Source organism: Bactrocera tryoni, chromosome 3 (assembly GCF_016617805.1).
Source record: "Bactrocera tryoni isolate S06 chromosome 3, CSIRO_BtryS06_freeze2, whole genome shotgun sequence".
In the NCBI taxonomy this organism is placed as follows: domain Eukaryota; kingdom Metazoa; phylum Arthropoda; class Insecta; order Diptera; family Tephritidae; genus Bactrocera; species Bactrocera tryoni.
The window spans coordinates 37,641,252-37,654,097 of NC_052501.1; the positions used below are offsets into that span (position 1 = coordinate 37,641,252).

The following is a 12,846-nucleotide window of genomic DNA, read 5'->3' on the forward strand; positions in this document are numbered from 1 at the left end:
TGTAAATGACGTTCTATAATGAAATCTCGATTATCACTTTTTCATGCGAGAGTATAAAATGTTCGGTGACACCCGAACTTAGCCCTTCCTTACTTGTTTTCATTTCTATATTACAACAGAAGTTATCAGTTGTTTCAGACGGGGGATGAACGGTTAGGCAGATACGGAATATTATCTGATCAAACTTGACCCAGACTGACAAAAAAAAACATTTTCACGTACTTTAATACAAATATTTATTATGGCCTCCAACTTAGGTTCCTGAGCCAATACAGGCATATTAAAGATTCATAGCACGATCCCCGAAGCCGATTTTTCGAATTCGGAAACAGAAAAAAGTGCCAAAGAACCATTTTTGGCGAATACGGTGGCAGAGCCGAGGGTGGCCGTTTCTTGTTTGGCCAAAAAGTGAGCAGAATCGTGATAGAATATGACGGCGTATTATCATGGTGACAAATTTGTGAACTTTCTACCCAAAAACCCAATTCCGGCTAATTTTTGGAGCTCATCCGCTTGATTGTTGGACTGTTTCGACATCATATTCATAAACCCAAGCCTCGTTATCAGTTATGATACTTTGATGAATCGAAGGTCTTCAGCCACACGTTATCAATCATCTCTTTTACGAACTCTACTCGACCTTGTTTTTGCGAAAGTTTCTATTCTTACCTAAAACGATAACCAAGATGTGTTGAATTCATCCCTAAACCAATTCAAAACAAGTTTTTAGAGTGTGTAAACTTTATTACAATAGTTATTTTCAAATATGTAGTAAACATGTAGGTATATTTTGTAAGAAGAGTATTGTCGTATAAAGTAAAGCAGCGTACATTATTCAGGCAGATTGGCTTTCCCTCAAAATTCTTATATATTCGCTGCGCTGCCTCTTCAAATTTCTGGCTTCAAATTTCTAAAGACGTGTATGCCGTTGTCTTCTCCCGCGTATGTATGTGTGTGTGTTGTGCTAATCATAGGTGTTGCATACTGCAGTTTAAATTCACAGCTTTGTTGTTGTTATTATTGTTCTATTTCCCCTCACGCGCTCTAACCTCTTCGATTGCCCGCAAATTGGTTGCTCTGATCCTGCGGTGGTGGCGCGGTGGCCAAGTAAGCGAGCGCCTTCTGTATGGCTGGTGGAATCGGTGGTGGAGTGGGCAGATGATCGCCTTGCGGTTGGAAACCGTTCTCATCGGCCAAATAGGTGATGCGTATGGGCACACCTTCAGGTGAGGTGTACGAGAAAGAGCCTTGCGCCGACTGCAATGAGAAAAGTCAATAAAAAAGAAAGAAGGCGCATTTAGAAGATGTCTCAAAGAAAATACAATGCATTTAATGGTATTCAGCGCTAATTTCATTTGAACATCAATTCGTGACTCGCTAAACATTGTTGCCGAAGGTGGGTTAGTGGGTTTGCAGACAACCGCAAATGGCCACAAATGTCAATCTGGATTACCGTCGCTTCGCCGCATCGCTGAACCGCTGAACTGTGCGCTCGTAATCGCGGTGAATCATTGGGCAACAATGCGCGCCGGAATCGTGTTTGCCGCACCGCAATTTATGTGCCCGTGCAACGGCAGAGGCGAGCTTAGAAAAAAGTTACAAGCGCTGGCGCAGACACACTACTGCGCGCTTGAGGCAGGTTCAGCGTGTTGGCCTCACATTAGTGAATTAATGCAGAAATTGATCAAGCAAGTGAGGCGCGCAAGTGAGGCGCGCAATGAGCGATGAAGCGCCGAAGTTGGTTTACCGCTCAACTATGTATGTTGTTGTTGGCGCTGTTGTTAGTGGTGGCGTCATCTGCAGACGCGGCTATGACTCGCCGCAGTGGTTTATGCGCACATTATTTCTCTTATTGACCGTGTTAGCGGCTGAGCAGACAATTTTATTGCGATAATGACGGCTTCGACTACACACACATACATACACACATACATACACACATACATACAAGCATACACGCGATCGCATTAAAGTTTTCCGAAACACTGTCTACAGCCACGTGACAAACGCCCACAGCCAAACGGAAAACCCAAATCCAAGCGCATGCGCCCAAACATACAAACACGTACACATATACTGACTGCATTACAACAACATTGACAGCAACCACATTTCATTGATGAAACGCTCCGCATTCTCAGCATTCGTACAACGAAGCGCTTGGCAGCAGCAATTTATTGGGCGGTTGCGGATCTCTATCGGCGTTTGGACCAAACGCTTCTTCAGCAATTTGTCTTAGCCCACTGACATGTAAGTAATGGGTGCGTTCCAAGTTCGTGAACCGCTATTCGCGTCCACAAAGCATAGTAATTTATTTAATTACTGCGAATATTTTGCTCAGCGCGCCAATTGCATTGATTTATCGCTGTTGTGGCAAGCAAATTTGTATTAAAATATAGTCATACGTTAACGTATGCATTTATCACTGCGATTTAGCAATATTTTACGCTAGTAAATGGTTTGTTAAATCTTACCGTTCCTTCGGCTTCGGAGCCGGCATTCTTCAAGTAGCCCTCCTCATCGGCTTGTATGCCGTTGCCGGTCTCGTACGAAAACTTGTATGAGCCATCGAAATTGACCTCTTGCTCTTGTCTTATTATGGGAATGGGTTCGGTGGTGGGGCCCTGAGGTCGCGCCAGTGTGACATCGAGCAGCAAGGTGATCAACAAACTAATCTGTAAAAGATAGTTACCAATAACAAAGAAGCATTAGGAAAATATCTGCATAACGTCACCTAAAATGCAAAATAACGTAACATCACTTTTCATAAGTTTACAGGCGAAGGAAACACTTTATAATAGAAAGCACTCATATTGAAGCAAAATTTGAGTTTTGGTTATAAAATGGTTATATATTGATTATTATATCTGACAGCGATTTTCAATTTTTATGTTGATATGTTTGCATTTTAGGTGACGATATATACCATCAATTAGATGTATATACATATGTTATGTGTATAAATATTGAAATATTTTTACTCAAATTTAATGAAAAGTATCCTCAAGTAGATTGAAGTATTACTTAATCGTAAAGGTTTAAAATGTGTAAAAATAGTCTGATTTCTTTACTTGAGCTTTAAATGGTCTTTTTAAATCGGCAGTTGTATTGGTATTGGGATTTACTGACGCATAAGCGATATTGAACGTAGTATAAATTATTATCGAAACGTTGGAATTACCACAAAAATTACATAACAAGCTATTTTTTGTTAACATGATAGAGATCTACTCGAATTTGAGAATATTTAGTCTTGCCATAAAATCTATTACAAAGATTACCAGCAGGAGGGTTTCGGAAGGCGAAGTAGAGCAGTAAAGCAATACTCTCTTCGATGGAAAGCCTTAGAACTTCCTGCAAGATTCTTCTCCTGCAAAAAGGCAAAAACCACCCAGCAGTGACTTAAAAGCGAAATTCCTGGTTTCATAGCTGCAGACGATTGACTGTTTTAAAATCCAGATTTTAATCCATTGGTTTTCAGTTTGTAGTCAGAGTTGAAGAATATGGCCTGCTGATTACTTCACAGAATATAAGGGAATGTAACAGAGCATATGGCAGAACTAAAGTGTTAACCTAAGGTTTCTGAAGTGATTATAATCTTAACTCGGAATAGTGAAAAGAAAGCGGTTAAAATGGTTTTATTGAAAATTGTGTGATATGGTAAGTTTGCCTTGTCAACGATAAGGTTTCCAGCCATTCTTACAGAAGTTATTATAAAAATTTTATAATAATGGTAAACAAAGTATTCTCTCTTTATTAATATGCATGATTTAATGATAATTTCTGTCCAATAGAAAGAAACTGTGAAACTCTCTATTTCTATCATGAATTATAATCGATTACACAGCTCTAAAAAAATATTCTTAATTTTTTGATTACGCTGGAAATCTTAGCAAATTTTGTTTATTTTGTTTTAATTTTGTTTAAGAATTTATTTATGAAATCATTGAATGTAATTTTATATTTATGATTATTTCATATCTACATTTTGATCAATTATCGGCGTTATTTTTCCAGTCATATTTAGGGTTTTGGGCAACTTTCTGGCGTATACATACATCACGTTGCCCACACTCAGGTTCCTTACCGAAAATATATGAAACTTATGCGGAAGGTTTTAAGGTTTTATAAAAATCAAACTATCTAGACTTACAATTTACACAATATTTGTATGCTCGCAGAAACAACGATGTCGCCAAATTTCTAAAAATCGGTGGAAGTAAATGGAAAGTAAGGAGGAGCAGATTTGAGAATCTCTAGAAATATCTGGATTCATTTTCGGTTAATTCTAAAAGTTATAGTGATGAACAGAGAGAGAGTGTGGTTCTACCTGCATCTTAAAGTGATGGATCAAAGGTTAAAGGGATCGTCATATAATGGCGGATTACCGCTAGTCTTCACAGAGTGATTGTCAAACACGAAAAATATATAAGAAACGCTCATAAAAGGAGGGGGACATTTTCAACATTTTTCTCTATTTATTTCGATGTATCATAATTTACAGAAAATTTACTATTTTTTTCTGTTTTCTGTAATCTTAAATGGAAGGAAGGAGTTAAAAATAAACGAGAGCAAATTTTACAAAATCATTTATAGTTTCAAGCATAGCGAGCATAAAATATATCTTTATTTCTTGAGCAACAAACCACTATAGATCAAATTCATAAACATGCTCTTATGGAAAATTAAATTTTTTATGAAATAGAATATGTTATGAAGTAGATACAAGTATATATTAAAAATAAGCAAAAAAACAATATGTCGATACCGATTTCGCGGAGAAAAAAATTCTATGAAATATGAGGAGTTTGCAAAGCTTGTGTGACATCAATTAAATTAACACATGTAAGGAAAGTTTTTTTTAATGTTCAACTTTAAAACTTATTTGATAACCATTGAATTAATAGATCGCCTCTAGCGTTTGGCAATTTTCACAAAAAGCATTGCTGTAAGGTTTCAAACAGTAGCCCAATTCATTCATGTCACTGTTTCCAGTTTTGTCCTAGCGAGCCCACCGCCCACTATTACATGGAGATGAATCCGCTGTCTTCTTGCCTTTTACTACCAAATGGCTAGATGACTAAGCTCTAACAATGGTAGTTTTTCTGTTTTAGCAAAGGAATGTTTATGAACACATATTAAGGACCTTTAGACACTTTAATGCATATCCACCTCAACCAATCTTAACCATCTTAATATTTAAAAAAAAGGTTTAAAATTATGCTGCTCTTACTTAAATTCTTCTCAGAAGTGTCCTGGTAAGCAAGACAGCAATGGAAAATGTTGCCGGAAGCAAGCAACAAGGAAATAGTGGACGAGAATGCCAAGAATGGTGTACGACTAACACTCGAAAACTTGATCATCATTGGGAAACCCATGCATTGTCTATACGAGGATCTGGATAGAAGCCTGGTAACTGCAAAAGTTGTGTGTAAAATGGTAGATCGGAATTAAATAAAATTTTTATACGGACTTGAGAGAAGAGACTGTAGGAACATGATCAGAATACTAACTGGTCACTGTCTGGCGGCGACACACGCCCGCCGAATGGGGCGGACAAATCGAGAAGATTGCAGGAAATGTCGAGAGCAAAGCACGTGAGGAACAATGGAGCATCTCTTGTGCACTTGTGCTGCATTGGCAAGACTACGCTTTAAGCATCTGAGGAAGAGGATTACGAATTGAGGCTATAGATTCTGTTGAAATTCGCGACAAGCACAGTCAGTCTAAAGGCTGCCTACTCCCAATGGACCTAGTAACTGAACTCCATCTGGTATTCCAAAGGACCAAAACTGGTCTAAGCGTGGCTTATTAGTCTACCAGACTAACTTAAAGTAATATATTTTAACATTAAACTGAGTCCGACGGTTTGTATTGTTAAGTACTTATCCAATTTTATGCATCTATGAATTTAAAGTTCGGAAAATATTCAATTTGACAAAGATTGAAAGGAACTTATTAAGAAAAACAGATACTCGAGCTCAAATTTTGTATTTATCTTTCGAATTGGCGTCAACTTGTAAAACGAAGGGAGGAACTTCAACAAAATCGTGCGATAAGAAAGAGAAAAAGAATCATTGTCTAACACTAAAATAGGCTGTCACGCCATACATACCTACACGTTCTTAGTAGTACCAGATGGAGGTTCATTATTCCTGCGAGCTGAAGTTTTTTTCAAAGCTTTACGTGAAGTTTAATAGGGGCTTGATATCGATTACTGCTAGTTCATGCAGTCTGGTGGACTGCGAAGCTCCTAGATATTTAAGCCGAGTTCTAGAAAAGTCCTGATAGAAACAGAAGATGTGGCAGCGTGCCCATTTACTGCACTTTCTACATTATATTTAATTTACTATCATTATTAGTATTGCTCAAAATTCTAGATCTACTGGAATCATTACCCTATACCATATAGATTATTTTATAGATTTTAGATTTAAGTGAAATCTGACAGCTAGACAGAGTTTATAAACTTTATAAAGAATAGGTGCTTCGGGGACTAGTTTTCAGTTAAATATTTTCTAAGGTTGGTATTATTGTTAACTCGATTTGGGCCTTTAATCGCTTACTTATTAGCTAGGAGTGGATTTTAATCACGGGTCCTCTCCTTATTTAACACTTAGAACATATTTATTTAATATAGATACTTATGTTAACTGAATCTAGTGCTTTTAAGTGAGCATTAATAAAAACAGTATCTTTAGTATTAAAAATTGTTATTCTCATGTATGAGTCTGTATAACTGTCGTTTTTTGAATAATCATAAAGTTCGATGGTAAAAATTATTCGAATGACCGTTTATTATAGGTTTATTGAATTCCAATAAATATTTTCTACTTCACTACACTATCTTTCGGCTTCAACCACACATTTGCTTAGCTCACAGAGCCATCTCTCCACAATAATTATTTTTAATATTTTTTCCAACGATAATCCTTGTAAAGTCTCAAGCCTGTGTTTTAATTTTTTGAAACTTACAATTATTTTCATGATCAACTTTTATGTTTTCACACAATCAGGATACTTTTAGGAGCACACTAAGTATTTTTCTCTATCAGTTGTAAGGATATCACGCTTGACACAATGAAGGCGAGAATGTTCAGACGACACACCGTACACAGCACTTGAAAAGTGTTTGTTGTATACTGTGTGGCAAACAGAATGAACAGGAATATTTATACCAAAAGTGAGTCTTGAGCGCTTTGGTGTGTCTTGCGAGCGAAGATTCACTTGAACTTTGTGCACATTACAAAGTGCCACAAATACACCATTTAATGAATTGTTTCGCCGCTTCGCCGGCTCATTGACAGTGGCGGGCAGCAACAAACGCCTCGACAACAATTGCTGTACGAACGCTGACAGAAGTATATGCTAAGTACATATGTACACACGTGTATGTTTGTATGAGGGAGAGTTGCTGATATCAGCAACAAGAACAACGTCCAACAGCAACAACAAGAGTGGTCGCAAGCACCAGCAGCAGCAATTGTCTTAGTGTTGCATAGTGTTGGAACTCTCTGCACAAAAGGAAGCAGCAGCCAAAGTCAAAGCGGCAACCAACGCCACTCGATAACCCGCTAGTCAATTGCATGCTAACATGCTTTGGTCACAAATGTGGCCATCCGAGTAATTTATACAAATGAGATGAATAAACATACGTAATTTTCGCAATGATGACGGTGATGCGAGGCAATTGAAAAACTATTCTAAAAATTGCTTGCAATTTGTGATAATTTAATGATGTAATTATTGAGAAAAGTGCAATTCTTTGTATACTACCATTTTAAGCAACATTTTGTCTCTTTACTCCATCCAATTGTATTTTGGGTGTGATCTTAGCTGAGTGTTTTGAGTGCGTTACTACCGACCGGTAGGCAACCATACCATAAATGTGTAAAAAATCTAATATGTAATCCAATAATATTTTATAATAATAGTTTGGAGTTGGCTATAACGACAGCGCCGTTAGTTCTGCTTTCACCAGGTTGTACAAAGAAGCGAAACGTATGGGCGTGTTAGTGAACGAGGACAAGAATATCTCCTGTCATCAAACAAACAATCGTCGCACTCGCGCTTTGGCCCCAACATCACCATTGACAGTCATAACTTTGAAATCGAAGATAGTTTTGTCTATTTTGGAACCATCGATAATATTACCAATAACGTCAGCTTCGAAATTCAACGCAGAATATCTCTTGCCAACAGGTGCTATTACGGACTAAGCAGGCAGATGTAAAGTCCTCTCTCGACGAACAAAACCCAAACTCAGTAAAACAATCATTATTCTCGTCCTGCTATATGGTGCAGAGGCATGGACGGTGACAACATCTGATGAGTCGATGTTAGGAGTTTTCGAGAGAAAAATTATGCGTAGGATTTATGGTCTTTTGCGCATTGGCAACGTTGAATACGGCACTCAATTGAGCGTGTCCAGCTCTGAGAGTATTGGACACTGTACTTGCATGTGGAAGCAGAGGAAGAGGAAGATCTTCACTCCATTAGAAAAACCAGTGGAGAAGGACTGGCTACATTTCGAATCTCCAAACTACGTGAAGCAGCGAAAAGGAAGAACGACTGGCGCGCTGTTGTAAGCTCGGCTATTATGTCCATTCATTCGTTTTGTTGAGGTAGCTAATATCAATTCCAGCCACATTGTCTGGATATTTCAATATTAGTCTATCAAAAGTTGGATAGAAATTGTTTTGATCATCATGGAGTATCAACAAGACAGTGTTCAGTGAGCAAAAAATCAATCGAGCTCTTACGTTCCACTTTGAACTACTATGGCGCAAGTGCTAGCTTGTGCTTACTGAGCTCACATAAGGTCGGCAGATCCAGTCCTAAAGTGAAACAGGCCAACGAAGCCCAAACACAGTTTGATGGAGGCACCCTGTTGCAAGCTCTTCAGTTTTGCTGTTTCCCGCAATTCCAAGCGGCCAAATTAGTCTGATATCGTAGTAACTTCATGCCGTTGTCAGTGAAGTCAGAAGCTACTTGTCTAGACTTGATTTCACTGTCAGCGAGGCCAGATAGCCCCTCTGCTGGTCTAGTATTTTAAAGCTAAAGTTAATGGAGAACTTTTGACAGCAAACGCACTGTTTCAAATTGTGAGCCAAGTAATTTTACATCCAATAACTTCTTCTCATTTCCACTGTAAAGCTAAGCGAGCTCATAGTTTAACTGACGAATTATTTAAACTTTACGCAGATAAACATGACAGGCGAGCGATAAGTCGCGGCAGTCATGTACCATCTTCTTCTTAAGCATACAAAAAGAGGAAAACAATTCGTCGCCTCAGAAAGCAAGCAAATGAAGTGATTATCCACAGCTCTGATATAATATATTTGTAAATTATTGTAGTTTTTAATTTAGTGCTGCGGAGAAACAGATATACATAAGTACATACACTAATATATGTACGTATGTCTGTCGCTCAAGCCATTGCATGCCATTGTGGGAGTAGCTAACCGGTTGTCTGCCGAGCAATTCACTAGCTGTCCAAGCTGAACCTCTCTTTGTGGCGGCTCATCAGGCAAAGTGTTGGTCAATTTAACAGTAATATTTGACATTAACATAAAATCATACAAGCGTTTATATGTAAGTATGTGCGTTTAAGCAGCTAATTTGCAAATAAATTTTACATGGTTTAATGTCAATTCGAAAATAATCAAATAATAATTATCAGTTGTGGTTGGAGTGGGATGGTTGGCGTGCCAGCTGAAATATGAATTTTTGGTATAACTGACAAATGTCGGTATGTAAGCGCACTCAAGGTCCTATTCGATTTGGTTGCGGGGAGTTTCATAAATTTAATTGCAATTTTCCAGTTTAGAATTACCAAAATTTATAAAAAAAACAATATTCAGCTGCTATGAGTTTGCACAAAGGCGATGCACCGCAAAATATTTTAATAAGCAAGAATGGCACACTTGAATTTTCATTGTAATATAAACTCTTGTTTAGTGTGCTCATGTTTAGAAATCAATTTAAGATTCATTATTTATTAAATTAACATAACTTACGATATTACGAAATTACTTAAATTTTAAAACTTGCATTTTCAGTTTGTGAGACCATTGACCATTCGGCTCTTCTACCAAGTTGTATATAAAAGCTCGGCGAAGAACATATTTATTTTATGACAGTCTTAATATTGTTAAAAATCGTCCGTATATGAACCTTTTATTTCTTTCAGCCATTGAAAAGGTATACACTTTAAGGAATGATGGTAGCCTTGGTGTCATAGAAACAATGTACTAAAGCTTAAAATCGTTGGTAGCCTGTGAGTTTAGGTGCAGATATTTTGGGCAAAAGATCGGAGTGAAGCAAGCCATTTATTATTTAAGTCTATTCCAAGGTTGATTTATGTAAGTCTTTTAATCTGATTCTCAACTTACCAACTTAGAATATTTGGAGCGGCATAGCATTGATTTAGGGTCAATCTTCGTTAACGGGGATTAGGTAGTGTCACTTCCTTTACACATCATCACCAAACGACAAGATATCGGCGACTCGACTGTTGGGAGTTCTCGTCAACACTCTCTCACATTGTAAGTTAGTACTAGTTTTATTAATTTTGAATACAAGTTAATGGTTATAATAATAGTTGGCGCTATAATCAATTGAGTTTTAAAAAAATTGTATTTTGTGGTCTATTTATAGTCAAAAATTAAAAAGTATAGAGTTGTTGTTTATACATACTACTGTGGTCAAAAAGTAAGGTGAGGCGATCGTTGTGTGGTGCACTATGAATTAGTTCCGTCGGGCCGTTTTGCCGGATTTGAATCCGTGCGATTTCTGGCTTTGCAACAAAGTCAAAAGGCTAAAGGGCAATACAAAGACGCCATTTTGACACAATAGTGAATACAAAAACGAAGGGATTGAAGACTATATCGGAAAAGGACTATTCCAACTGTTTTGAGGACTGGAAAAGTCCTTGCCAAAAGGGCGTTTTATCAGGCGGGTTTAAAAGGGATGTTTCATTTGGAAGAATAAATACATTTTATAGACAAATTCGAATATTTTACTTAACAGATCAAACTGCTTTTTTACAGGGCGACCTTAAAGAAGAGATCTACATGAGTTAGCCGAGTGACTTTGATGATGAATCTAGTCACGTTTGGAACATAATGCTCAATTCAATGGTAGTTAGTTTCGGCTTGCATCGCTACAACGTTGACTAATGCGTATATTTTCTTGTCGCGGAAAAATGCTGTCGTCGCTGTTTACGTGGATGATGTCAACTTTCAAAATGAATGATTTGGGTGCAGCATCATCGGTTTTGGGTATGCGTATAGCTCAAAATCTTAAAGAAGGAACACTGAGGATCAACCAATCATGCTACTTTGCTGATGTAATCTGAACTTTCGGCGTGGAGTAGTGTAATTCTATAAGAACACCTCTGGACGTGAGCCAAAAGCTGTCCGCAGAGACGTGGCCAACTCATAATGACGACAAAAGGGAAATGGCTACTGTTCCTTATAAGCAAGCTATTTGATTTGAAACCAGGGAAGGCCCATTGGACTACAATAAAGCGGATCATGGGCTATCTCAAAGGAACTATTGACAAGGGCTTAGTCTGTAAGAGAAACTCGGATGAAATCGTTGGTTTTTGCGATGTTGACTATGTGTCTTCATTTCAGAATGCCGCCATTTCTTGGGCTATCAAAACGCAACGTACGATAGCCTTATCTTCTACTGAGGCAGAATTAATGTCGATGGTGGCTGCAATACAAGAATTAATCTGGCTTAAGCGATTTAAAAAAGGAGTTAGTGCCCGATGCTTCGAACTCTATGATCCCATTCTGCGATAGCAAGAGTGCCATACAAATATCTGAAAACAACTCAAGCAGAACGAAGCATTTAGATATCAAATCAAACTCCAACAAAGAAAAAATTGAAGTTGACCAAATTAAGTTATACTCGTACCATATTGACATCGATAAAATGATAGCCGATATTTTTACAAAAGCATTATCTGCGCTAAAAACAAAACAACTGTTAAGTGATTTTGGTTTAAAGTAATTTATTCTCATCTTATTATTAGTGAAATATTTACTCAATCCTATCTGTATTGTATTACTGTTTCAAATTGAGTTCTATTATTTATTGCTTTTGCATAACTAATTATTATTTCGAAATCCATTTCTAATGAACTTAAATATTCAACTTAGGGAGGGTTTTGATAAGAAATTGTATACTTGAATTTTACAAGACGCACTGTTTTGGACTTACTATTGACAAATGTCATAGGAAATAGGAGCAAAGTTCATTATTAATAAATCTCCTTCTTTCTTTTGATACTGTCACCAAACCAACACGAGTTTTACTCTGCCCACTCTAACAGATATGAACCCAACTAATTGGTTCGTGAAGAATAACCTTTTGAGTGACGAAAATTTTACGAATGTAAAAAAGACTTTAAGGCATTTTGAGACTTAACGAAACATTATTATCTGAATAAAAATTATACGGACACCAAAAACAGGCTAAAGGAATGTTATCCAGGTGGTATAAGAACTTTTTTCGCATAAACAAACAAATCGCGTTGTAAAATGTAAACTGCTAGCTTTGATAATATTTTGTAATATTATGTTTTGAACTTCACATGGCTTAGATTAACAAAAAAATAATTTTACCAATTTCTCAAATATTCATTATCAAATGTGTTTTAATTCAAATATCATGTAAGCATACTTAGTTTCCACTTTAGATAGGTACATACATACATATGTACTATTAACATTCGGACTTTTGAGACGTGCGCTGGAAGCATAAATTTCTCTAAAGCCTACTTTGCCTACTAGAATATAAAATAATATGTTTTGTTGCTTTTGCTTTTGTTATCAC

General features: G+C 37.1%; 1 protein-coding gene across 1 annotated transcript; it reads right to left on the reverse strand.

Moving 5' to 3' along the window:
* Positions 1-1,044: 1,044 nt before the first annotated feature.
* LOC120771776 (endocuticle structural glycoprotein ABD-4) lies at positions 1,045-6,987 on the reverse strand. Its single transcript, XM_040099967.1, has 3 exons — positions 6,976-6,987; positions 2,475-2,675; positions 1,045-1,257 (listed from the first exon to the last, which is right to left on the reverse strand). Exons 1-3 carry the CDS (start codon positions 6,985-6,987, stop codon positions 1,045-1,047), a joined length of 426 nt encoding a protein of 141 aa, XP_039955901.1.
* Between the last annotated feature and the right edge of the window lie 5,859 nt (positions 6,988-12,846).

Excerpts from the sequence above, each read along its gene's own strand:
- LOC120771776 (XM_040099967.1), bottom strand. Across the intron at positions 1,258-2,474 it reads GCTCCGAAGCCGAAGGAACG|TCGGCGCAAGGCTCTTTCTC; the intron begins GTAAGATTTAAC and ends TTCTCATTGCAG.